The sequence below is a fragment of the Microcaecilia unicolor genome, chromosome 4, assembly GCF_901765095.1.
Source record: "Microcaecilia unicolor chromosome 4, aMicUni1.1, whole genome shotgun sequence".
In the NCBI taxonomy this organism is placed as follows: domain Eukaryota; kingdom Metazoa; phylum Chordata; class Amphibia; order Gymnophiona; family Siphonopidae; genus Microcaecilia; species Microcaecilia unicolor.
The window spans coordinates 97,935,202-97,962,283 of NC_044034.1; the positions used below are offsets into that span (position 1 = coordinate 97,935,202).

At 45.2% G+C, this 27,082-nt stretch overlaps 1 protein-coding gene across 1 annotated transcript in view; it reads right to left on the minus strand.

Moving 5' to 3' along the window:
* GPALPP1 (GPALPP motifs containing 1) overlaps positions 1 to 27,082 on the minus strand; it is an 87,751-nt gene that overhangs the window by 38,180 nt on the left and 22,489 nt on the right. The window contains exons 4-5 of the mRNA XM_030200524.1: positions 24,811 to 24,916; positions 2,702 to 2,830 (exon numbers count right to left, since the gene is read on the minus strand). Of these exons, the coding sequence (XP_030056384.1) occupies positions 2,702 to 2,830; positions 24,811 to 24,916 (235 nt within the window). The remainder of the gene's footprint in view (positions 1 to 2,701; positions 2,831 to 24,810; positions 24,917 to 27,082) is intronic.

Here is a 27,082-nt window from a genome sequence, read left to right on the forward strand (position 1 = left end):
AAGCGCACTGTACCCACCACAACTGCTCCAGGGACCTGTATACTGCTGCGATGGACCTGAGTATGACATTTGAGGCTGGCAAAAAAAGTTTTTCAAGTTGTATTTTTGAGGGTGGGAGGGGGTTAGTGACCACTGGGGGAGTCAGGGGAGGTGATTCCCAATTCCCTCCGGTGGTCATCTGGTCAGTTGGGGCACTTTTTTGGGACTTGGACCTGAAAAAAAGGGTCCAAATAAAGTGGACCAAATTCTCATCAAGGCCGGCTTTCTTTTTTCCATTATCGGGCGAAGTCGACCATCTCAACGCACACCCCCGTCCCGCTCCTGTCCTGCCTTCGCTACTGTTCCGATATGCCCCCTTGAACTTTTGCCGGCCCCGCGACGGAAAGCAGTTGGAGCCGGCCAAAATCAGCTTTCGATTATACCAATTTGGCCAACTTCAGGAAATCGCCGGCCATCTCCCGATTTGTGTCAGAAGATGGTCGGCGATCTCTTTCGAAAATCAGCTGGATAGTTTTCCTGCAATTTTAAAGTTTATAGGATAGGATGCCTTCAACCCTGTCATGAGAGCATCTATTAATGAACTACAATGTGTGATGCCATTGACTGTACTAGTACCTAGTGCAGACTGATATCGTAAATCTAGGATGGTAAAAAATGTTTCCAAGATGTGACAATATTTTAAAATTTGAATCTTGAGACAGTAATGCGGATTAGCATATTCTCTGGAATACTGCTACAATAATGGTTGGGTAGAAACTGTGGCATATTATAATGTCCTTACTGAGACCCACAGGCTCATTTTCGAAAAAGAAGGACGCCATCTTTTGAAACAAATCGGAAGATGGGCGTCCTTCTCACAGAGTCGCCCAAATCGGTATAATCGAAAGCCGATTTGGGCGACCCCCAACTGCTTTCCATCGCAGGGACGACCAAAGTTCACGGGGGCATGTCGGAGGCGTAGCGAAGGCGTGACTTGGGCGTGCCTAACACATGGACGTCCTCGACCCATAATGGAAAAAAAAAAGGGTGTCCCTGATGAGCATCTGGGTGACTTTACCTGGTCCTGTTTTTCTTACGACCAAGGCACAAAAAGGTGCCTGAACTGACCAGATGACCACCGGAAAGAATCGGGGATCACCTCCCCTTACTCCCCCAGTGGTCGCTAACCCCCTCCCACCCTAAAAAAAAATCTTTAAAAATATTTAGTGCCAGCCTCTATGCCAGCCTCAAATGTCATACTCAGGTCCATCACAGCAGTATGCAGGTACCTGGAGCAGTTTTAGTGGGTGCAGTGAACTTCAGGCAGGCGGACCCAGGCCCATCCCCCCCCCTACCTGTTACACTTGTGGTGATAAATGTGAGCCCTCCAAAACCCACCCGAAACCCACTGTACCCACATCTAGGTGCCGCCTTCACCTCTAAGGGCTATGGTAGTGGTATACAGTTGTGGGTAGTGGGTTTTGGGGGGGCTCAGCAAACAAGGTAAGGGAGTTATGTACCTGGGAGCAATTTATGAAATCCACTGCAGTGCCCCGTAGGGTGCCCGTTTGGTGTCCTGGCATGTCAGGGGGACCAGTGCACTACAAATGCTGGCTCCTCCAACGACCAAGTCTAAGGACGACCATCTCTAAGGATGACCTAAATTTCAGGAATTGGGCGTCCACGACCGTATTATCGAAACGAAAGATGGACGTCCATCTTGTTTCGATAATACGGGTTTCCCCGCCCCTCCATCGGGACATTTTGCAAGGACGTCCTCAGCAAAACTTGGGCGTCCCTTTCGATTATGCCCCTCCTAGTAACTCAAATCTACACTAACAAAGAGGTTCTCAACACCCGTCCGTAAGGGCCACAAACCGGTCTGGTTTTTAAATGATCAAAGCATGTAAATTAACCTACCTTTGGATCAAATGTATTCAAATGTACCTGATGAATATTCACTGTGGACATCCTGAAAACCAGGTCTGTGGGCAGCAAATTTCAAACTGTTGTGTGTCTACTAGTTTGTAAAACATTGATAGAGTAGATGATGGCACATAAAGACCAAGAGGCCCATCATGTCTGCCAAGTTATTTTGGTGTACTTTACTATGCTATCTCTTTGCTGCCAGCCATAGGTACTTGATTCACTTATAGAAAATCATTTTATCCAAGTCAGTTTTGATAAACTCAAATTGAAATCTGTTCTGTCTTTCTCTCTGACATTGTATGTGACCCTAGGCATATTGCTCGATTTACTAGAACCTTAGGTTACCCCACTGCATCTAAGTGATTTTATTATTATAATTAACATTTCTAAGCTATAAATGAAGAATGGTCTTTTTTTAGGCTTTATGCCAAGACTGAGAACCTGTATAATAAGGGGAGAGAGGGAGGCTTAATGCTCTACCATCCAAATCTCATTGTGGAAACGATTATACTGTATTATGACCATTGTTGAATGAAGAGAACTAAGCCATCTGCTAAAATAATTTAAAAAATATGAGACTATAGCAATAAATAATGTGAATTTTAGTACAGCATCTACAGCTTATTTCTTGACTACCCTTCAGTTTATTTCTAGGCCATGAACCCCACAGGTGGCTGTGCCTAAGTTTTTGAAGGCATTAAAATGAGGTGCATTGGGCTCTAGACTGAATGCATGGTCTTGTGATAGCCCTAATAATTCAGCCTATGTCACACATTATCTAATCAAAACTTACATCTTCCTTAGAAGTAAGCTTTTCTTTCATTCTCTGAGCTCTCTGTTCAAATTCTCGAGCAAGAAAGGACTCCACGATACCTTTGGCAGGCATTGGGCCAATTTCTGCCTCTTCTTCACTGTCTACATCCTTAACAACAGAAAATGACAAAGATCAGTTAAAAATAATTAAAACAACTGTACATGTGTTGTAGAAGCAGCATAATTAATCAACAGCCCTGTGTACTTCTATTTACCCAACTTTACTGGAGTTCCTTAGAGTCAGTATTTATCACATAAAGATGTGGTCCAATGGATGAATCCATACTAAAAACTCTTAACTACAAGGTAATTATTTTATCCAGTTATGGACGGCAATGTCTCTGTGAGACTTTTTTTGCTTGTAAGCTTCTTCCTTTCCCTTTGGGCTTCCAGCTCAATTGGCCTTAGTCCAATAGAGGGTGGATCACCACAAACCTTCATTTACAACTACCTGGGGGCCTTTCCCCATCATTTCATATCTGCCTCCTAACTCTCTTAGCCCAACTGTCACATCAACAGTACTTGGTTGGGGCCATGCACAGGGTTCCCTTTGAAAACCTGAAATCAGGCGCCCTAAAACCAGCTACTGGCTGACCTCTATATTGGAGAAATCTTCAGTCGGGGGAGTTAATGATAATGTTTGTTTCTTATATAAGGTTCCTGGTCTGCAAGTTTGTTGTTACTCTTATCCTGTTTGCCATATAAGATGCTCATCGAGTAGTTTCTTGGAGACTGTGTGACATAGTCTGTCTCTATAGTGTAGTAGTAGATTGTAGTGGGTTTTTTTTAAACTGTAAGTCTTTATAGATAATGTTCTTTTCTATTTAGAAGGAAGATGCTTGTTTGTATCTGGAGAGGTTTCTTCATGAGGTAGCATTTACTTCAGAAATTCCCTCTAAGTCAGGGGTTCTCAACCTAATCCTCGGGACACACTCAGCCACAATGAACATGCATGAAATAAATTTGCATGCTCTCTCATGCATGTTAATTGTGGGTATCCTGAAAACCTGACTGGCTAGGTGTGTCATGAGGGCTGGGCTGGAAACTCCTGCTCTACGCTGATCATCTTAATTTTATTTATTTATTTATAATATTTGTATCCCGCACTTTCCCACTAAAAGCAGGCTCAATGCGGCTTACGTAGTAATAGGTAACACAGAATTTTGTTATGTAAAGTAGGAAATTAAGTATAACATAATAGAAGGATGGATGTGAATAAATGGATGGGTAGGTAGGTAGAGACAGGTGATAGAGAGAGGAGGGTAAGGTGGGAGACAGATTCTGGGTCAATGTCGTTTTCTCTTCAGTGTATATATAAGGTAGATGCAAAAACCTGGAAGTATTTTGTGTCAGCTGGCTATAAACATCAATTAAATTCAGTATTTTCTCGGTGAGGTCCCAAGACACTTCCATCACAGACAAATGTATTCACAAGTGCTCTTCACGGCCAGTCCCCCAGTGCTAAACGCTAAGTTGCCCACAGGAATATATGGGCGACTCTAGTGTTTAGTGTGTGCTAAAAACACTAGCATGCCAGGGCCCCTAGTGTCCATGAAAATTATGTTCCCAATATCACAAATTGCACTTATCTTACAATAGTTCATTAAACAGATTTTTCACTATAGAACTGTTTGAAGAATCTGTTTGATGATGAACTATCATAAGATAAGTGCAGTCTGTGATATTAGGAACATTTTTGGAATTATACGAAATGTTTTTGTTATATAGAGAAAAAGAGAAAAAAATAATTTTTCATGGACACTAATTCACTAGAAAGAGATTATTCTGACCTACTGTGAGAAGTGAACACTGTTAAAACAGTTCACAGCTGCTACAGTTTTATGAAGTCTTTTCCTCCTTTTTAACTTCTTCAAGTTCTGTGATTTCACTATCTTTGTTGAGGTTTGTTTCAACTAATCACTGGGCCATGCAGAGGAGCCTGTCCTCCCTTAGGACTGTTCTTCAGTCCCACCAAATTCACGGAAATGACTCAAGGAATATTTCTATACCATCCTTACACTCAGCACCCTGTCAGCCATACATGAAAGACGACACTAATTCACAATCTCCACCTGCTCCACCTGCCTATAACTACAAAAAGAGAAACTTCCAGTGGAGATCTCCAGATGGCCATAACAGGGGATTTCATTTTTACATAAAATGAATTCAATACCTTTTCTGAAATAATCAACAACTGCGAAGTCATTCACAACTTCGGAAGCAATTCTAACAGTATCTAAGAAGCTGATGAAGAAGAAGCTATGGCTCTGAAGAACAATCTGCGCTACACATTTGAAGTCATGTGAGGCCTTAACAGAAGAGATGCTACGTGATAAAGCTCCATTTTACTAAATGAATAGGCGTGGATAGCTAGTTTTGCCTGAGATGTTCACAAAAGTGATGAGAGGGTCAAGTGAAAAGTAAAGCAAGAGGAAGTAAGATGGCACAGGAACAATCCTCTCTTCAGTGTGCAGCAGAAGCCAAAAAAGCAAATAGAACGTTAATATGAAAGGAATGAAAAACAAAACAGAGAATATCCTAATGCATCTATATTGCTCCATGGTGCAACTACACCTCGAATACTGTGTACAGTTCTTGTCACTGCATCTCAAGAAAGATATAGTGGAATTAGAAAAGGTACGGAGAAGGTTGATGAAAATGATAAAGAGGACAGATCAACTTGCCTCTCAAGAAAGGCTAAAGAGGTTAGGGCTCTTCAGCTTAGAGAAGCAGCTGCTGAATGAGGCATGATAGCGGTCTATAAAATCATGTGTGGAGTGGAGTGGAATGGGTAGATGTAAACTGCTTGTGTACTCTTTTCCAAAAGTACTACTACTACTATAAATCATTTCTATAGCGCTATTAGTCGTACACAGCGCTTACAAGGACTAGGGGGGGGGGGGGGGGCACACAAGCTACTAAGTAGTACATTTTAAACAAATTGGAGAAAATATTTCTTCACTCAACATATAAATAAGTTCTGAAATTCATTGCAGATATGATAAAAGCCATTAGCACAGCAGAGTTTAAAAAAAAGATTTGGATAAGCTTCTGGAAGAAAAGTTCATAAACTATTATTAAGGTGGACTTGGAGAAAACTCGCTGCTTGTGACCTGGATTTGGACACTCATGGAAACTAGACACTAGCCTTGATGGACCTTCGAATTGTCCCAGAATACCAAGGAATAAGTACTTATTTTTTTTGAGAAGGATTTGAAAGAAATTTCAAAATTCATTAGGTATTAGAAGACAAGCTCTTGCTGGGCCAGTGGTTCTGGTAGCAAATATGGTACACTGCCATACAGAAGGTCCATGCATTGGGCCTTACTCATTTTGGGTTGGCTTGGGATGCTGTGGAGACACTACTCACACACTCGGGAGGTGAGAAGGAAGGAACTGCAGCCACAGTTGTATTCAGGTCCCATGATGGCAGGGTTCTGAAAGGAGTTTTCACTGGTCACCTGCCTAGAAGTGTAACCACAATGCTTCACTAGTTGTTTTGGGGAGATATAAAGAGAAGAAACAATCCCCAGAGAGTTGCAAATATGGCTCTTGGTACTAGCTCCTAACTCTGACTTCACCTGAGCTGAAGGTACAAAGGAATGAAAGGAAACTTCTGGGTTAAAAAAGTCCTTTAAATGCCAGTTGCTAATGGATGAAATTAAAGAAGCCATGAAACACACACAAGGCTACTAGAAGCAAAAAGTAAGTTAATGCTACAAGAATATGTATCAATGGGTATGAGTGAACACATAGCAACCAGAGTATATGCCAACAATTTTTATTAAGCAATGGACTGGTGTAGTATAAAAGAGACCTATCACCGGCCATGTTTCACCTACAGTATACTTGCATCAGGGGTCATGTATAAGCACTAATCCAATTAGCAATCAATGATTAGATTAAGTAGCAACAATAAGTCCCATTTAGAGAGTGTGCATTAATAATCATTCAAACAAGTATTCTTCCTTTTTCGCAAGTGTATTATTTGCCTACTAAACCTGTAGATAATCAGCAACCCCAAGATAAGCAAATGTTGGATGTTTCCATGTTTCTAGAAACTTCGGACAGATTTAGTTACTGCATCAACTTTGGTAGCCACAATGATGTTGGCACCAGATAAAATGTGGATAATGAGAATGTTCTTTAAAAATAAGGAAACGACTTTCATGGATCTGAGAATTCAAATTTTCCCGGATGTTTCAAGAGATACCCAGAAAAGACGTCAGCAATTTCTTCTAATGAAACCGGATGTGCTTCAGTTGGGGGCTACTTTTTTCTTACGCTATCCTTGAAAATGTGTGATCAGATACCGATCGGTTAAATATGTTTTCTATGAATCCTCACATCTTGCAGCATTTGTATCATCTAAACGGGGGGTGATCTACCTAGTGTTTGGCTCTCATATTATAATTGGATTCCAGGGGCACGTTAGGTTATAATTCGCACTTACAATTTCCTTAATTCTCCACTGTTTGGAATCTTGGAGTCTATTTGTGGACTTGAGTATGATTAACGGAAACTTTTTCTTTTTTCTTTCATTTCTTTAATGCTTTATTTAATATTGCTATATGCTTAATATTATCATACTTTTTTGTACAAGTAGTATTCTTTTGCTTAATGATTGAAATATTGATAAATAAATAAAAAGAAGTGGGTACTTACATGCAAAAATGAACTCACAAAATACTGACTAGCGGAAAAGAACACACAATGTTTTTATGTACTTTGCCAGCGGGTGAGTGCATTGGTGGAATCTGGGCAGAAGATACATGTACATGTGTAAATAACAGAATACTATAATTTACATGTGTTCATGCATACATCTAGGCATGGGCATTTACACCATGGGCATTTATAAGGCTGGTGCAAGTGGTCATATCTAGATGCACGTGTTCTCCGCCACGTTCGGTAGTGTTCTGCAAAGAAAAATAGATGCCTACTTTTATAGGCTTAAAATAGGTTCCATAATGAGCACCTATAGTAGGCACCCGTTATAGAATTACCCTCATCATGTCTTTAGTGGTCTCCCAGAAAAACATGTAACATTCAAAATCATGTCAATACCCTAGAGCAATGAGCACCATAACTCCATCAACACAGATATTTATTAGTACATAAAACACATAAACACAGCAACAATCATGTCAATCTCAAACTTCCCCACAATTTTAAATAACCCTAAGATGGATCCACTCACTCAACCATTATTGGCCAAAGGACCAATCCCACTCTCTCATCCTTCACAGCTTGACAAACATACTACAGTCACCAAATCATACTGTAAGTGCTGTACCTAGGCTCCTTTGGCACCGGGCAAAGTTTAATTATTAGGACCCCATTCCCACAGTTCCTTCCCAGGTCAACCTTCCCCTTTCCTCATATGGCTAGTCATGGTCCCAAAGGAAGGTGCACTTGAGGAAGTCAGCACGGAGTATCTCAGGAAGCACACACTCACAAGCCTCACAGCAGCCTCCCCCCTTCCAAGGGAAATTGTAGTAACAAAGTTTGTATAGTGGAAAGCATAGGGCTGCTTCAGGGCTTAAGTGCATACAACCCTAAGAGACCCCTCACTGATATTCCATTTTATTGCTCTCATGGACAGTCAGCTGTTCTACAACAGTGGGTTTCTGAGCTCTGTTTCTCCTTGAATCTTTATGCATGGTCCACTTGGGAAGCATTTATGTCCATGTTAGCACAAGCAGTTTTCACTCCCTTTGTTTCTGGGTCCCCAACAGCACTCTAATTCACCTATGCCTGTGTGTGGCACTGTCTATTGCCTCCCCATTACCCAAGCCTTTTACGTTGCTAAAGTTAAGTTGGTTTGGCCAAATCTACTATAATAAAACTCACCCTCAACGTTCTGAAGTCACTCAGTCACTCCCTGAAGGGTTCATGGATTCATGGTGGTGAAGCCAGAACACTGACCATGTCTCTCTGCCCCGCCCTCGCATGACGGACCAATCAGAAAAAAACACCCTCAACATTCTGAAACACAAAGGACCATCACAACACCGTTCCCAGGCAACACTAGGCAATGTAAGACGGACCAATCAGAGGAAACTACATGACAATAAGGGAGGAGCATTCCCCAGCAGAATGGCTCATTATCTGTGCAGCACGGAGAGCACAGAACCACCGCTGGAAACGAGAGAGATATTCCTGCTGTGGGTATGTGCAAAAATAGACCGGGGGGGGGGGGGGGGGGGGGGGGGGGGGGGGGGGAATTTTTAAATGCCTAATGCCAGTACTGAAGAGTGCCAGAGGGCCCATAGCAAAGACTATATTTGGGATCGCTTGACATGGAGTCAGAGGAGCTGGAAAACAACGTGCCCGTCACCATCTGGGACGTGGGCGAACAGGACAAGCTGCGGCCCAGCTGGAATGATTACCCGCGACCCAGGAAGCAGCAAACAGCGACCAAGGAAGGGGGAGGAGTAGGGAAACACGCTCCGCGTGTTTCCCTACTCCTTCCCTGCCTAGGAATCGCTGGAGACTGGCTGCCAAACTAACGAAACAACCGCACACCGACGCACCACCTCCATCATTCAAAAGGCATCCACTCTTTCTTCAACAGAAATGCAAACTAATAATACAAAACAAAGAATACCCGTTTTCTCACGCAACTACAGGTAACTCCCCACCCCCTTCCTCTTCCCCTTTTGCCAAAGCGGCTGTGCCCAACCATCCCCAGCCTCAGGCAAGCCATCCCCCACCTCGGGGATTCCCCGAGCACCCGGAAAAAGACGGCGCAGCTTCCCGCAGCGCATGTTCCAGCATTCCCCTGCAGCCGGCCTGAAATGGACCGAACATAGCGGATCACCACCCGATGGCCCGAGACCGTGCTCCTCTTCCTTCCGCCAACTTAAAACAACCATCCCCATCCTCAGGCAAGCCGTCTCCCACCTCCAGGATGTCCAGAACCCCAGCCCAACGGAAAAAGATGGCGCTGCTTCCCACAGCACATTTCTCTTCCAGTGTTCCCCTACAGCAGCCCTGAAATGGCCAAAAAATACTGACAGACCAAGAACGTGCTCCTCTACCTTCCGCCCATCTAAAACAACACTGCTGCCTCAGCACAACACAAAAAAAAAAAAACGGAAAATACAATCCAACACTCAGCAAAGGCTGACCCCCCTACAACCACATTTACATTTCACCAACAGAAAGACCCCCTCCACAAACCTCCTTGACAGACAAAACCACACACACACACAATACAACAGACACACACCCTCAAAGCCACACACCAATCCATCCCAATTTGCCAGCATAGCAGAGCACATCCCCCAACCCCCCAAGCAAAAAAACAAAACAAAAAAAAAAGACACACATCAACAACCTGCACACACACCCCACCCTCACACACTCACACACTCACACACACACAAAATAACTCTGTGACGCATACACACACAAAAAAAACCACATGCTAGCGCCCGTTTCATTGGTTTCGGAAACTGGCCTTTTTTACTAGTGTATTATAAAACCATATTAGAATTTTCATATTCTGCTGTCTAAAAAATATAATTCAAAATGCACTAAAGTACATAAGAACATAAGCATTGCCATACTGGGACAGACCGAAGGTTCATCAAGCTCAGTATCCTGTTTCCAACAGTGGTCAATCCAGGTCACAAGTACCTGGAAGATCTCAAAAAACAGTACAATACATTTTATGCTGTAACCACAATCTTTGGCAACAAGTTCCAGAGTATAACTATTTGTTGACTTGAGTGAAAAAAAAATTCTATTTCTTTTAAAGGTATCACCATGTAACTTGATGGCATGCCCCTCATCTCTGTACCTTTTGAAAGGAAAACAATTTAAATGTAGGTTCACCCATTCTACTCCACTCAGGATTTTGCAGACCTCTGTCACATCCCCCCTCAGACGCCTCTTTTCCAAGCTGAAGAGCCATAACCTCTTAAGCCTTTCCTCATATGAGAAGAGTTCCATCCCCTTATTTTGGTCACCCTTAGTTGAACATTTTTTAATTCCACTATAAGCCCTGAACCCTGGTTCTCAGCATAAAGCAGTACCACCAAGCCAATCCACTTTATTTTATTTTGACAGACTAGCAGCTACTGCTGCTCAGGAACTGGCTTCTAGCTATGGCTACTCTCTTTGTTCCATAAGTCTTCATTTGCAAGTTCTTGACAAATGTTTTTCATTTCCTCTGTTATGCTCCTACCTGCCAGTCTTTATAGTAATGGTTCTTGGTCTAAGGCATGGACTACAAGTCCCTTCAGAACTTACTAGCAGTGTATTCTGTACTGAGAAGCATGTGTTGCTACTAAGCAACAGTCAAGGCTTGAGGCCTTCTCTGTACCAATTATTATTAATGGTGATAAAGTGATCAACAAATAACATTTTCAGCCAGATATCCATAGACACTTTATAAAAAGACATCATCGTATTCAGCACTGCTTAATTGTCTGAGCTAAGTCAGTATTGTCACAATGAAGGTGATGAAATAATCTTGTTGCTATAGGAGAGGTGTAACATGCTATGCGTCTAGTCCTATACCCCAACCATTTCTATCAAGGATCATCATGACAGCACATGGATGACGATCAAGGGAATTAAAAAGGTAAAATGATTCTTTTGTCTACAGAAATTGCTAGTTTTCAGCAAAAACAACAATGTTTATTTATTTATCACATTTATACCCCACATTTTCCCACATGTCTGCAGGCTCAATGTGGCTCACATTAAACCGAGAAGGCAATCGCCAACCCGGTTATTAATCAATTACAATATATTGTTGTAAACAGAGAGTGTAGAAGAATAAGTTGAAAGGAGGGACATTAGTTTGAAGATATGCTGCAGCTTTTATTTGCTTTTGTGTCACACTGTTCTAAAGTGTCACTTTAGACAAATTAGATAATATATCAAGATCTAGAAATCAATGGAATTCCACCAGTTTGTGATGCACATTTGTTTTCAAGCCAGCAACATACCATAGGGACTCTGCCTAATTACTGCACTACCTGAGGCTCTGCCCACATCTTCTGAAGACAAGGAGAGGAAATCAAAGCCTCATGCTTCAGGTTTTCACAGTGACCAACCCTTCTCTTACCAACAGCGTGATGCTGAATGAGCAGTAAAGCAAAGGACTGGGGGTTTAATCAGCACAGGCCCTCTAGTTATTCAGTTTGAACACCCTGGCATGAGCATATTCCCAAACACACAGCAATAAGCTCTATAAAACAACTCCTCTGACTTGAGTAATTATCACCACCCAAGCTGCCCCCTCACTTCTAAATTCATATAATCTGAACAGTATGCTAATTTATTCACGCATCTTCTCCCCATTTTTATTACTTAATCGAGTGTCTCAACTTCCTTTTCTCTCTGATAATATATTTTGCAGGTATTTATAAGGCCGGCTGGCATAACACGATGACAAGAATAAATTAAAGTAGCCTGACCTTTTCACTCTCTGGAGGGGAACACTAAACACCGCATGTCCCAGTACAAGATATTTTAAATAAATGAATAATACCCACATTTCTGCACTTATTCCACTGAGCATGCATTTGGTTTGCTTACAGAAAGAAGATGCATGCAATTATTAACCCCCCATTTACACAATAATGAATTATTGAATCGGATTTTTACTCCATTCTAACGAACTGCTTAATTATGATGCCTAAGCGATTATCTCTTACATTTTAAGAATTGTCAACAGAATAAACCTTGATATAAGAAGTAACTTTTTTTTCTATTATAACACATACAGACAACACAGCTGTACAGACTGCTTAAGGGTGACACCTAGTGGCCAGATTCAGGGCCAATGACTGCAGGTGTGGTAATGAAGGGAGCAACAACAAAGTAGTAAGCAATTGGTAAACAGTTCCTGCCCTGCCAGATGTGAAGAATAAAACCCTGGGTGATTAGAAGATCCTTAGCTTCCACAGTAGACATTTCATTAAGGAAATCTGGGGATCTAGCACAGCTGGGGTTAGGCATGACAGTAAAATTGCAGGGGACTAAATAAATCCTCTCTAGAGCCCTGTAGTAGGTGAGGTTTGGTGAGAGTAAAGAGAAGCTGAGGGAAGCATGCAGAAGGCACAATCTCAGTCCTGCTCACATGAATGCTGATGGAATGGAATTTATTGAAGGAGGTACCTGCTAACATTGTAAACACATCTAGCTGTTTGATTTATACATTTCAGTTTTACTGTCTTATATGTGCAGCATATATAAGGGCTGTAGTATAAGTGGTTGTTGCTTAAACTCTACTCCCATGTGCTAAGATACAGCAGAAGAAAAGGGAGTGGTTTGTGGACTGCATTGCAGATTTGTTTCTATTTTCTTCTCCTTTGGAAAAACAATTTTTTTGGCTAATAAAGACAATGTCTAAGGTACAAAAAAGAAAATAAAGATAGAAACCTGTTTTAAATAAGAATGTTAGCGGCCTTGTGTAATGTTTACAACCTGGCCTGAAATAAGATTTCTGACTGTAGTTAATGACGCAGCCTGGAAGCATACCAGCACTTGTGTGTGCTTGGGAATTTGGACCAGAGCATTAGCCATACTGAGAGCTTCAACGCCCATATGCTGAACTGAATGCAATTATAACTGGATAGCTCACCAAGAGTTTTTCCTAAGATCCAGGGATTTACTGGACCATGGCCAGAACAGTGAGCATTAAGTACAAACTTGCTCCAGTTTACCAATATCTTTATTGAAAAAATGTGCTCCAACACTAAGCACATATCATATTTAAAAACAATAATAACAAAATAACAATCCTCACTCATTCACTCATACCCCATTCATTCAAAGTACCTGTCTAGTGACTTTTCATTTTGTATACTAAGAAGAGCTGATCGACGCGAGTCTTCAGGACGTCTCTCCTTCCCTTACCTGGGCACGCCCCCGTCTGACATAAGCAACCTACGTATTAAACCTACGTAGGTTGCTTACGTTGAGGCAGTGGACAAAGAAATGATATTAAAAGTCTGGTGTTTAAAAAGTTCAATTTTTTACTCTGCAAGTAAAGTGAAGGAATGCCAGATGGTTCAGATTATTTTGAAAGTCTAGCTTGCCGAGGCTAAAGGTTAGAAAGGTCAGTGAGAAATGAAACTCTGTCCCTTGTGATTGATGGATTGCTAATGCAAACACATATGTATCCTATTATGAACAAGGTATATTGCAGGCAATTTAAAAGTAGATTCTAAATAATTCCTAGATATAAATGAGTTAGATTTTAGAAGTTCTTAATATGTAGATATGGCTTATAAGGAATACTGATTCTGCTTATTTTAGAATATGTTTTATTCTGGTAGTTAATGTGTAGAATGTCTTTCTAAATTCTGTATTACTCTTTGTCTGACTTTCTAAGCAAACTGTAGTTGAAGAGATCAACATATGGTTTGACTTAGCCATAGTTCTGGCTGATTGATGTATGGAGCTGATAGGTGAAAAGAGGTCAGGACTAGTCAGCTCTCTTCTCCTTGATTAATTATAGGTAAAATGTAGGAATGGTCCTGGAAGTAATAACAAGCTATGCCATTAAGTAAGACTGGCCCTTGACCCCTTTTATGAATGCCAGAGTTTAGTTAGCAGTTAGTACTAGGAATATGAGAATAATAAATGTAAGAATATCCATTATCCTCTAAGTGAACCCAGGTTAAGCTATAGATGAGAAATCAATCATAATAACATGCAGGAGTTCTGGAGCCCAATTGTCTAGCTTGAGGGGCCCCCAGGTCATAGGTCAGTTTGAGAAATATCAAACCTATGTAACTGATATTTGTATAGAGCTGATTGGTTGAGGCAAGGTAATCAATCTATTCCTTAACCAATTGGAGAGTAAGGGGGGCTAGGCTAGGCTAGATAGAAACTGTATTTAAGTGGGAGCAGAAGCAGCTTACGTCAGAAAGAAGGACAGAAGGAACAGACAGAAGAAGGAGCTCAGAAGAGAAGAGAAGAGAGCTGAAGAGGACAGACAGAAGCCATAACATCCAGAGAGCTGAGAGAAGGACACAGAGAGCTGAGAAAGAGAAGAAGAGACTTAATGCTGATGTTCTACTTTGTTTGCTGGCAAATAAAGAAGATTTCTCTCTCATTCTGGTGTGCTGTTTGACTCCTGAAGTACCACAAATTCATGCATCCATTCCTGCAACAACGTCAGACAGGGGCATGCGAGGGGGGGATCGGGACGTGCGAGCGTTTAGCTCTGTGATCCTAGCAGGAGAGTGCAGTTGAAGACGTCCTCCTCAAGACTCTAAAAAGGACGTCCTTCATAAACCCCCCTTTCTCTTTCATTGTGATCCCCTTTAGCTCAGCAGAGAGACCTGGGCCTGTCCCCGACTGGGGGAAACAGAGGAAGGAAGGGGGACCGAGGCAACTTAAAGTTGTTTACAGAACCGGGAAATTGGCTTCAGAGGAGAGTAGCCTGTTAATTTTCAAATAAAAAAGTTTTCAAAACCTTTCTAAAGGATAGATATGAAGGTAAGCAGTTTAGTACTTGGGTGTGGGAGGGCAAGGGCGTCCATACAGGACGCTCCTGACGAGCGCCTTTGCCCCCTCCCGATCCTTTTTTGCTTTTTGGAGTTTTTTTTTTCAATTTTATGCAGGGGGAAGCGGGGAGCCACGTGTTTGTGTGGTTTTTTTTTTATTTTTATGGATTTTTATGCTGCAGGGAGAAGCAGGGAGCAGTGTCTGTATGACAGCTCAGGCCTTAACAACAGGTCTGACTTCACGTTAAATATATCACGGTAAATGATTTGTTGCAATCGTCGGTATGGTTAGTGCATTGCGAATTGTTCACATTTCAATTGGAAGTGATTCGTTTGCATTCCGTTTTCGTTAGCTGCTAGCGTCGTTGGAAAATGGCCTTTAATGCATGCTACGGTTGAAAATTTCTTCGTTAAAGGGTCGTTAAAGTTTTGTGCATCTGGGCCTAAGTGAAACTAAAAGAGGGCATGCACTGTTCTATAACAGCTTTAACATAAAACATGCACCATCTGTCTGGCCAAACTAGAGAAATGCACTTCAAGGTTTAATAAAGGGTATGATACATACCTGTAGCAGGTGTTCTCCGAGGACAGCAGGCTGATTGTTCTCACGACTGGGTGACGTCCGCGGCAGGCCCCCACCAACCAGAAAGAAGCTTCGCGGGGCGGTCGGCACGCAGGGCACGCCCACCGCGCATGCGCGGCCGTCTTCCCGCCCGGGCGCGACCGCTCCCGCCAGTTGAATGACTAGCAAAAGATGAAACACACAACTCCAAAGGGGAGGAGGGAGGGTAGGTGAGAACAATCAGCCTGCTGTCCTCGGAGAACACCTGCTACAGGTATGTATCATACCCTTTCTCCGAGGACAAGCAGGCTGCTTGTTCTCACGACTGGGGTATCCCTAGCTCTCAGGCTCACTCAAAACAAGAACCCAGGTCAATGGAACCTCGCAACGGCGAGGGAACAACAGAAATTGACCTACGAAGAACAACTAACTGAGGAGTGCAGCCTGACCAGAATAAATTCGGGTCCTGGAGGGTGGAGTTGGATTTACAACCCCAAACAGATTCTGCAGCACCGACTGCCCGAACCGACTGTCGCGTCGGGTATCCTGCTGGAGGCAGTAATGTGATGTGAATGTGTGGACAGATGACCACGTCGCAGCCTTGCAAATCTCTTCAATAGTGGCTGACTTCAAGTGGGCCACTGACGCTGCCATGGCTCTAACACTATGAGCCGTGACATGACCCTCAAGAGCCAGCCCAGCCTGGGCGTAAGTGAAGGAAATGCAATCTGCTAGCCAATTAGAGATGGTGCGTTTCCCGACAGCGACCCCTAGCCTGTTAGGGTCGAAAGAAATAAACAATTGGGCGGACTGTCTGTTGGGCTGTGTCCGCTCCAAGTAGAAGGCCAATGCTCTCTTGCAGTCCAATGTGTGCAACTGACGTTCAGCAGGGCGGGTATGCGGCCTGGGGAAGAATGTTGGCAAGACAATTGACTGGTTAAGATGGAACTACCGACACCACCTTCGGCAGGAACTTTGGGGTGGGTGCGGAGCACTACTCTGTTGTGATGAAATTTGGTATATGGAGCATGAGCTACTAGGGCTTGAAGCTCACTGACCCTACGAGCTGAAGTAACAGCCACCAAGAAAATGACCTTCCAGGTCAAGTACTTCAGATGGCAGGTATTCAGTGGCTCAAAAGGAGGTTTCATCAGCTGGGTGAGGACGACGTTGAGATCCCATGACACAGTAGGAGGCTTGATAGGGGGCTTTGACAAAAGCAAGCCTCTCATGAATCGAACGACTAAAGGCTCTCCAGAGATGGCTTTACCTTCCACAAGATAATGGTAAGCACTAATCGCACTAAGGTGATTCCTTACTGAGTTGGTCTTGAGGCCAGACTCTGATAAGTGCAGAAGGTATTCAAGCAGGTTCTGTGCAGGGCAAGAACGAGGTTCTAGGGCCTTGCTCTCACACCAAACGACAAACCTCCTCCACTTGAAAAAGTAACTCTTTTTAGTGGAATCCTTCCTAGAGGCAAGTAAGACCCTGGAGACACCCTCAGACAGACCCAACGCAGTGAAGTCTACGCCCTCAACATCCAGGCCGTGAGAGCCAGAGACTGAAGGTTGGGGTGCAGCAACGCTCCATCGTTCTGCGAAATGAGAGTCGGAAAAACACTCCAATCTCCACGGTTCTTCTGAGGACAACTCCAGAAGAAGAGGGAACCAGATCTGACGGGGCCAAAAGGGCGCTATCAGAATCATGGTGCCCTGCGGTCTTGCTTGAGCTTCAGTAAGGTCTTCCCCACCAAAGGTATGGGAGGATAAGCATACAGGAGGCCGGTCCTCCAATGGAGGAGAAAGGCATCCGACGCTAGCCTGCCGTGTGCCTGAAGTCTGGAACAGAACAGAGGCAGCTTGTGGTTGGTCTGAGAGGCGAAAAGGTCCACCGAGGGGGTGCCCCACGCTCGGAAGATCTTGTGTACCACTCTGGCATGGAGCGACCACTCGTGCGGTTGCATGACTCTGCTCAGTCTGTCGGCCAGACTGTTGTTTACGCCTGCCAGGTACGTGGCTTGGAGGAGCATGCCGAACCGACACGCCCAACGCCACATCCCGACGGCCTCCTGGCACAGGGGGCGAGATCCGGTGCCCCCCTGCTTGTTGACGTAATACATTGCAACCTGATTGTCTGTCCGAATTTGGATAATTTGGCAGGACAGCCGATCTCTGAAAGCCTTCAGTGCGTTCCAGATCGCTCGGAGCTCCAGGAGGTTGATCTGCAGATCCTTTTCCTGGAGGGACCACAGACCCTGGTGTGAAGCCCATCGACATGGGCTCCCCAACCCCAGGCGAGATGCATCCGTCGTCAGCACTTTCACGGGCTGCGGAATTTGGAATGGACGTCCCAGGGTCAAATTTGGTCCGGATGGTCCACCAGAGCAGTGAAGTGCGGCAACTGGTGGAGAGGCGGATGACATCTTCTAGATTCCCGGTGGCTTGGAACCACTGGGAAGCTAGGGTCCATTGAGCAGATCTCATGTGAAGACGAGCCATGGGAGTCACATGAACTGTGGAGGCCATATGACCCAGAAGTCTCAACATCTGCCGAGCTGTGATCTGCTGAGACGCTCTGGTCTGCGAAGCCAGGGCCAAGAGGTTGGTGGCCCTCGCTTCGGGAAGGTAGGCCTGAGCCGTCTGGGATTCAGCAGCGCTCCTATGAATTCCAGAGACTGAGTTGGCTGGAGATGGGACTTTGGGTAATTTATCACAAACCCCAGCAGCTCCAGAAGTTGAATAGTGCACTGCATGGACCGGAGGGCTCCTGCCTCCGAGGTGTTCTTGACCAGCCAATCGTCGAGATATGGGAACACGTGCACTCCCAGCTTGCGTAGGTAGGCCGCTACCACCACGAGGCACTTGGTAAACACTCGTGGGGCAGAGGCGAGCCCAAAGGGCAGCACACAATACTGAAAGTGCCGTGCGCCCAGGCGGAATCTGAGATACTGTCTGTGAGCTGGCAGTATCGGTATGTGAGTATATGCGTCCTTTAAATCCAGGGAACATAGCCAATCGTTTTTCTGAATCATTGGCAGAAGGGTGCCCAAGGAAAGCATCCTGAACTTTTCTTTGACCAGGAATTTGTTCAGGCCTCTCAGGTCTAGGATGGGACGCATCCCCCCTGTTCTCTTTTCCACAAGGAAGTACCTGGAATAGAATCCCTGCCCTTCCTGCCCGGGTGGTACGGGCTCGACCGCATTGGCGCTGAGAAGGGCGGAGAGTTCCTCTGCAAGTACCTGCTTGTGATGGGAGCTGAAAGACTGAGCTCCCGGGGGACAATTTGGAGGCAGGGAGGCCAAATTCAGGGCGTATCCGCACCGCACTATTGGAGAACCCACTGGTCGGAGGTTATGAGAGGCCACCTTTGGTGAAAAAATTTTAACCTCCCTCCGACCGGCAGATCGTCCGGTACGGACACTTGTAGGGCGGCTATGTTCCCGTGGATCAGTCAAAAGCCCGTCCCCGGCTTTTGCTGTGGAGGCGCAGGGGGCTGCTTAGGCGCACGCTGTTGACGAGAACGAGCGCGCTGGGGCTGTCCCTGTGCCTGACGAGGCCTTCGGGCCGGCTGGTTGTACCTATGCTTCGCAAAAGAATAGGGTGCAGCCTGCCGGGCCCGGGAAAAACGTCCACCTGTGGAGGTGGATGCTGAAGGCGCCCGGTGGGAGAGCTTGTCGAGAGCGGTTTCCCGCTGATGCAGTTGGTCCACCATCTGCTCGACCTTCTCACCGAAAATGTTATCCCCCCGGCAAGGGACGTCGGCCAGTCTCTGCTGGGTGCGGTTGTCCAGGTCAGAGGCACGCAGCCATGAGAGCCTGCGCATCACTATACCTTGGGCCGCAGCACGAGATGCCACGTCACAGGTGTCAAAAATACCCCTGGACAGGAACTTTCTGCACGCCTTCAGCTGCCTGACCACCTCCTGATAAGGCCTGGACTGCTCCGGCGGGAGCTTCTCGACCAGGTCCGCCAGCTGTTGCACATTGGTCCGCATGTGGATGCTTCATATAGAGCAGGTATGACTGGATGCGGGTCACGAGCATGGAGGATTGGTAGGCCTTCCTCCCAAACGAGTCCAGAGTGCGAGACTCCCGCCCCGGGGGGCGCCGAGGCGGTATCCCTCGAACTCCGTACCCTCTTGAGAGCAGAATCCACGACCGCTGAGTCATGGGGCAATTGGGGCCGCATGAGCTCTGGTCAGAGTGGATCCTGTACTGGGACTCTGCTTTCTTGGGAATGGTGGGGTTAGTTAATGGTCGCACCAGTTCCGGAGCAGCGTCTCCTTCAGGACATTGTGCAGCGGCACCGTGGAGGACTCTCTAGGTGGTGATGGATAGTCGAGGACCTCGAGCATCTCGGCCCTCGGCTCTTCCACAGAGACCACGGGGAAGGGAATGCTGATAGACATATCCCGCACAAAGGAGGCAAAGGAGAGACTCTCAGGAGGTGAGAGCTTCCTCTCCGGTGAAGGCGTGGGGTCCGAGGGAAGGCCCGTAGACTCCTCTGAGGAAAAATATCTAGGGTCCTCCTCTTCCCCCCACGAGTCCTCATCCTCGGTATCGGACATTAGCTCATGTAGCTGAGTCCTGTACCGGGCCCGGCTCGACGTCGAGGCACCGAGGTCTCGGTGTCGTCGAGCGGTGGACTCCCGCGCCGGCGGGGACGGAGCTCCCTCCATCGACGTCGACGGGGACTCCACCTGCGTGGCGGTCGAGACCGGCACCGCAAGCGGCGGCGGTGTCGACAGCCCCGGCGCCGGGCTACAGCTCGCCGGCACCACAGTCATCGGCGCCGACTGGCGCATCAGCCCTTCCAGGATCCCCGGAAGGATGGCTCTGAGGCACTCGTCCAGGCCCGCTGCCGGGAAAGGCGGTGGGGCCGGTAAGGGTGTCGGTGCCGGAAGCTGCTGGGGGCCAGGAGACGGCACCGAGGTGCCGGAACCCCGACGCGTCGGTACCTCCACAACCGACGGAGACCTCTCCTCACGACGATGACGCTTCGGCGTCGCCTCCTCTCCGACATCGGGATGCACCGAAGGCGACCGGTGACGACGCTTCTTGTCTTTCTTCCGATGCACGTCACCGGCGCCGGAGGGTATGGAGGAGGAGGAGGTCGATCCCCCTCGGTCTCGAGGTACCGGGTCAGACAGGGTTCGGTCCCGCGGGCCACGAGCTGAGGGCGTGACCGGGGCCGACTGCCCACGCGGCCTCTCACCCCCACTCTCACCGGAGGACCGGCGGGCGACGGGACCTGTTCTCCTGGGGTCGCTGCCATCGGTGCCGATGTCTCGGGCATCGATACCGGTACCGAAGGGCCGGGCGTCGATACCGATGCCTTCGAGGTCGACGTCGAGGGGCCGGCGCAAGTTCCAAAAGACGGGTCCCGCAGAACTTGCCTCGCAACCTGAGTCCGTTTCCGGAGACCGAGACACAAAGAACACGACTTGAGATTGTGCTCCGGCCCGAGGCACTGGAGGCACCAAGCGTGGGTGTCGGTCTGCGAGATCGGCCGGCCGCAGCGACCACACTTTTTAAATCCACTCGGGACCTTCGAGGACATCGACGGAAAAATCGCGTCGGCGAAGTCAAAGTCGTCAATGGTGGCTAAAATCACACCACGAAAAACAAACGACCGAGCGGCCACTAGGCCGCAATGTGGCGTCCCCGTTGGAAGCGAGGGAAAAAAAGGGAGCGCGTGTCCCACACGCGCAGGGTTTCTTTTTTTTTTTTAAAAGGAAACCGGGCGGTAACTAAAACCGATAAACAAAGTTAGAAAAAACACGATCAGCGTATACGCGATCGAACGCTCCGGCGGCTGAACAGAGAGAGCGGAAAAAAAGGAACTGGCGGGAGCGGTCGCGCACGGGCGGGAAGACGGCCGCGCATAGCGCGGTGGGCGTGCCCTGCGTGCCGACCGTCCCGCGAAGCTTCTTTCCGGTTGGTGGGGGCTGCCGCGGACGTCACCCAGTCGTGAGAACAAGCAGCCTGCTTGTCCTCGGAGAAAGACAATTTTACAGATTTAAAACACACTGTTCTGTCTCAGTAACCCTTTCAGCATATCTGATAGCCCCTCCCCCCAAGCCTTTGAACGTTAGGTACATGCCTGGTTTGCATATGCCTTATTCTGGCCTTGAACATGTCAGTAAGTTAAAGAGCAGATACATTTTATTCCTGGGGCAATTTTGCTTTTGTTTGGTGCAGAATTCCCCCATCATAAGGTCCGACATCTCCTTCACCCCTCTATCTTGCTCCAGTTGTAGTTATCTCTCCCCACCCCTCATTTCTCTCTCCCTCAAACTCCTAGCAAGAACCCCCCCCCCAATCCTATGTATTCCCACAGTTCTCCCCAATACACATACCCCACTTCTCCTCCCTAACCTCCAGGTATACACCCCACCTCTGTATCTTACTCCCTTTCTGCCACCATACCCCCTTCACACACTTACCTCGACCTCTCCTTTATCCCCCCCAAGTACCTGTATGTAATCTGTAAATCACTTTGCTTGTATCACAGCAAAGAGAGCATAATCAGAATCTAATAAACATGAACCTTCTCATTATTTTCCTCACCACATATTTAGCTTGCTTCAGAGATCTCAGCCTCCATGGCACACACATCCCCAGCTTGTTCTAGTGACCACCCACCCCGGCTTGCTCAAATAACCTACACCCCATTGCATACAGCCCTACCTTCCTCCAAGAACCTCTACCCCCATGGTGCAGACACTCCCAGCTTGCTCGTGAACAGCCCCCCCCCCTTGCATCCTTACTCCATGGACCTCTAGCCCTGCAGCACATCTCATAAGTACATAAGTATTGCCATACTGGGAAAGACCAAAAGTCCCATCAAGCTCAGCATCCTGTTTCAAACAGTGGCCAATCCAGGTCACAAATACCTGGCAAGATCCCAAAAAGTACAAAACATTTTATACTGCTTATCCCAGAAATAGTGGATTTTCCCAAAGTCCATTTAATAATGGTCTATGGACTTTTCCTTTAGGAAGCCGTCCAAACCTTTTTTTAAACTCCGCTAAGCTAACCGCCTTTACCACATTCTCTGGCAATGAATTCCAGAGTTTAAATACATGTTGCTGCTTAGGGCTCTCTCTGGCTAGGGGGCAGTTGTCCTAATTGTGCTCCCTTAACACCATCCCTGGCATGTGTGATTTTTATAGGAGGAAATGCATCTCTTTCCACTTCTTTGGTGGCTTTTGGGGGTTTTGGTTTAATAGATGTTTATCATTTTTGGCCAGCAATTATGTGTTTGGCATTTGTGCTCTGGATGTGTATGACCGAGGTATTCCATTAATGTGAATTTTCTATGTAGCATTCCTGTAGTAATTTGGCTTGTTCAGTTTTCCTGATAGTGGACAGGATATTTGTGACGTGGACACAGGGGTTTTGTTGATCCTTGTTCTATATTGTTTGTAATTTATAAAATGACAATTGTACAGAATATTGTTTCTTTTTATACTTTGATAAAATGATTTAAATATAAAATCATAACTGTTAAGAGGTTAGTGCAGATGGGGTCAGACAGAGCTCGTAGTGGTGGGAACACAGACAAACTTTGTCCCCTGTCATTCTCTACCCAGACATGGGCAATGGACAATTACAACAGTAAAATAATCAAATAACAGTACATATTATAGTACAGTATTCACATTAAAATGTCAACACAATACACATTATAACATCTAAACAGAAAGAACAGGGACAAGTGGAGGTGGAACATATAGACAGATAAGATAGAGGAACCAGAATTGGGGTGGCGAAAGTTGTAGTGCAAATATCACAAATAAAACCGCCCAGAATGGAGAGGAGTCAAGTGTTTCTCAATGGACAAGCAGGATGGGTCAGCCACACACTGGTGAGGTCATCTGACAGCGCCAAAAATGGATTAGCTATCCTAGAACTCAAAAGTCTAGAATGCATTTCTGAGTGTGCACCTGTTCATTTCTGCTCCAGTTTCTTCTCATCTGCCCTGCTCTAATGGACTTACTCCGCTCAGCATTCCTCAACATTTTTTTCACCACATTTCCAACGTTGCTGCATCATGCCACTTCTTTAATCCAAGTTTTTATTCAACAAGACTGCTACAGATTTCCTTGAGAGCTGTATCCAGTGTCTTGGTCATTTCCATTGGGCTTGCTCCTGCCCTCACTGCTCTAAATGTCACACAGCGCCTGATGATGAAGGCACCTTGTGCTGCAGGAGTTCCTGTCCACCATGCCTCTTCGTTTAAGGCTGCCATGCCTCAGGATGTGACCTCAGAGGCCTCCAAATCCAGTACAAGATCTGGTGCTCTGACTGCTTACTTAACAACATAAGAATAGCCTACTGGGTCAGACCGATGGTCCTATAGATTAGCAAGATTCCATGCTATCAAACCCAGGGATAAGTAATAGCTTCCCCATGTCTATCTTAATAGCAGATTATGGACTTTTCCTCCAGAACTTGTCCAAACCTAACTGCTGTTACCATATTCTCTGGCAATGAGTTCCAGAACTATTTGTTGAGTGAAAAAATATTTTCTCCCATCCATTTTAAAAGTATTACCATATGACTTCATGGAGCATCTCCTAGTCTTTGTACTTTCTAAAAGAGTACACCAATGATTTACATATACTCGTTCCATTCCACTCAGGATTTTGTAAACCTCTATCATGTCCCCTTTCAGCTGTCTCTTCTCAACGAAAAATAAATAATGAGTAAATTGAATAAAAAAAGGAGCATTTTTAAGGGAGCCCCATAAAAAGACTGGCATTACTAGTATTTCTTGCGCCAAGTCTTTTTCCTGCAATTAACTTCACATTACACTTCACTTATGAGCAACCACTGTCAGCTGCTGCTACAACAAATGTGATAGTGGTAAAAAAAAAAAAAACAACACCCCCCCCCCCCCCCAAAAAAAAAAAAAAAAAAAAAACCAGAGAAGAACTCTAGGATAACGATCATCCCTATGAAGAGGGAATTGAATCCCTAGGAAAAATACTGATGCTTCGAGTTAAGTCACATGCTTGGTTTGTCTGCCAGTGTTTTTCTTCACATACCTTTGGAGTGAATGCTGATAGAACAGATGGCCTGGAATGCTCCTCTTCATCTTCACTAGACTCATCAACTTTAAATCCGGCGGTAGTACAGGACCTATAACAGGGCCTCCAGAAAAGAAGAGAATACCCATATGCTATCCATCTTTCAAATATGAAAGTTACATATAAAGAGCACTGTATTGCCTAATGACTGTAGGAGGCATGCGTTCTCATCAACAGCATACAAACCTGTATTTCCAACTGTTTCAAATGCATGCCAATTCATGGAAGCTCTAATGAGCTGGTAAATTCATTGGTCCTAAAGGGTTATCTGCTGGATTCTATATAGGTTGCCCAAAGTTGGGTGCAAAGTTTGTGCATGGCTCCCATATCCACATGCAAATTAATTACCTAATTAGGTGATAATTATTGGCATTAATTATGAGTTATGGGTGAATCTGCTCTGTGCCCTATTCTATAACATGAGCATTCCTACAATTAGGTGCAGTATTATATTTATTTAAATTTTTTGCTCACACCTTTTCAGTAGTAGCCACGGTGAGTTACATTCAAGTACAATTGGATATTTCTCTGTCCCAGAGGGCTCACAATCTAAGTTTTGTGACTGATGCAATGGAGGTTAAGTGACTTGCCCAAGATCACAAGGAGCAGCAGTGGGATTTGAACCGGCCACCTCTGGATTGCAAGACCGGTGCTCTAACCACTAGGCCACTCCTCTCACTCCCCACTAGAATACTGTCATTTGCGGCATTTAAACTGCTATTAGTAAGGCACCAGCTTTTGGCAGGTGCAAATGCTGGTGCCCAAAGTTAGGCGTGAAATGTGCTAAACTAGTATTCTGTAAAGCGCGCTCAGTGCAGAACAACCTATACAGAATATTAGCTTAGCACGGATCATCCCGGTGCCTAAATTTAGGTGCCATTTACTGAATTCCACTCAATATGTCCTATAAACTAAAGATTAGTTCAAGCTTTCTGGGTCAGCAAATCTCTTGCAATCAAATAATTACATGTCTTTTGCTAAAACATAAATCTCCTCCATTCTGCAGGATAAATACCAGCCAGGAAGTTTGAATCACAACTTTAACTCATAAGTTGTATGGAACATTAGTTTCATATAAGCTATTACTTCAAATGAACAGTCTGACTTTGGGGCCAATATGGAAAATTTAGATCTTACCTGACAAATTTTTTTTCCTTTAGTCTCACCAGACCAGTCCAGAAATTGTGAGTTGTGCCCGTCAACCAGCGGATGGAGACAGAGAAAAAAAAAAGAAGTCCTACATATTTTGCCCAATAAGGGCATCATGCAGCCCTTAGATGCTCAGTATTTCAAATGACAAAGCAATACACCATCCATCTGTTTTCCATTTCACTTGAGTGTCTGTACTAACAATACTCATCATATCGCTGAAACATAACTATTAGAGAAAATTGAACGCTGAAACTGAAGAGAGTTTAACTGTTGAAAAGAGTAATATTTAATATACTAAGTGGTTTAATAACTGGAAATATATTAGAGAGTGCCACTGGTCTGGTGGGACTAAGGAAAGAAAATTAACAGGTAAGATCTAATTTATGCTTCCTTAGCATCCTCACCAGACCAGCTCAGAACTTGTGGAATGCATCAAAGCAGTTCCCAAAATGGGTGGGACTCCATAATCTCTACCCAAATAATTTCAGTCCCAAAAGCAGTATACAATCATGTTCCTACCTGGAGTCGACAATACTCTGAAAATGTAAGAAGGGCGACTATATCACCAATCTGCAGCTATGAATCGAAGTATTATGAATTGAAGAATTATTCGCAACTCCACCCACAAGGTCAAATTGCCTGTGGTAGAAAGTTTTCAAATCTTAAGAGATTGTTTCCTTTTGAAATTAAATATATATCCTAACAAAATATTCCTCAGCTACCATAAGAACATAAGAATAGCCATACTGGATCAGGCCAATGGTCCATCTAACCCACTATTCTGCTTCCAACAGTGGCCAATCCAGGTCACAAGTACATAGAAGTAGCAACATTTCGTGCTACCAATCCCAGGGCAAACAGTGGCTTCCCCATGTCCATCTCAATAACTGACTACGGACTTTCTCCAGGAACTTGTCCAAATCTTTTTTTAACCCAGAGTTCCAGAGCCTAAATATTGTTTGAGTGAAAAAATATTTCCTCCTTTAAAGTATTTCCATGCAATTTCATTGAGTGTTTCCTGGTCTTTGTACTTTTGAAAGAATAAAAAAATTCATTTTTGCCCGTTCTACACCACTCA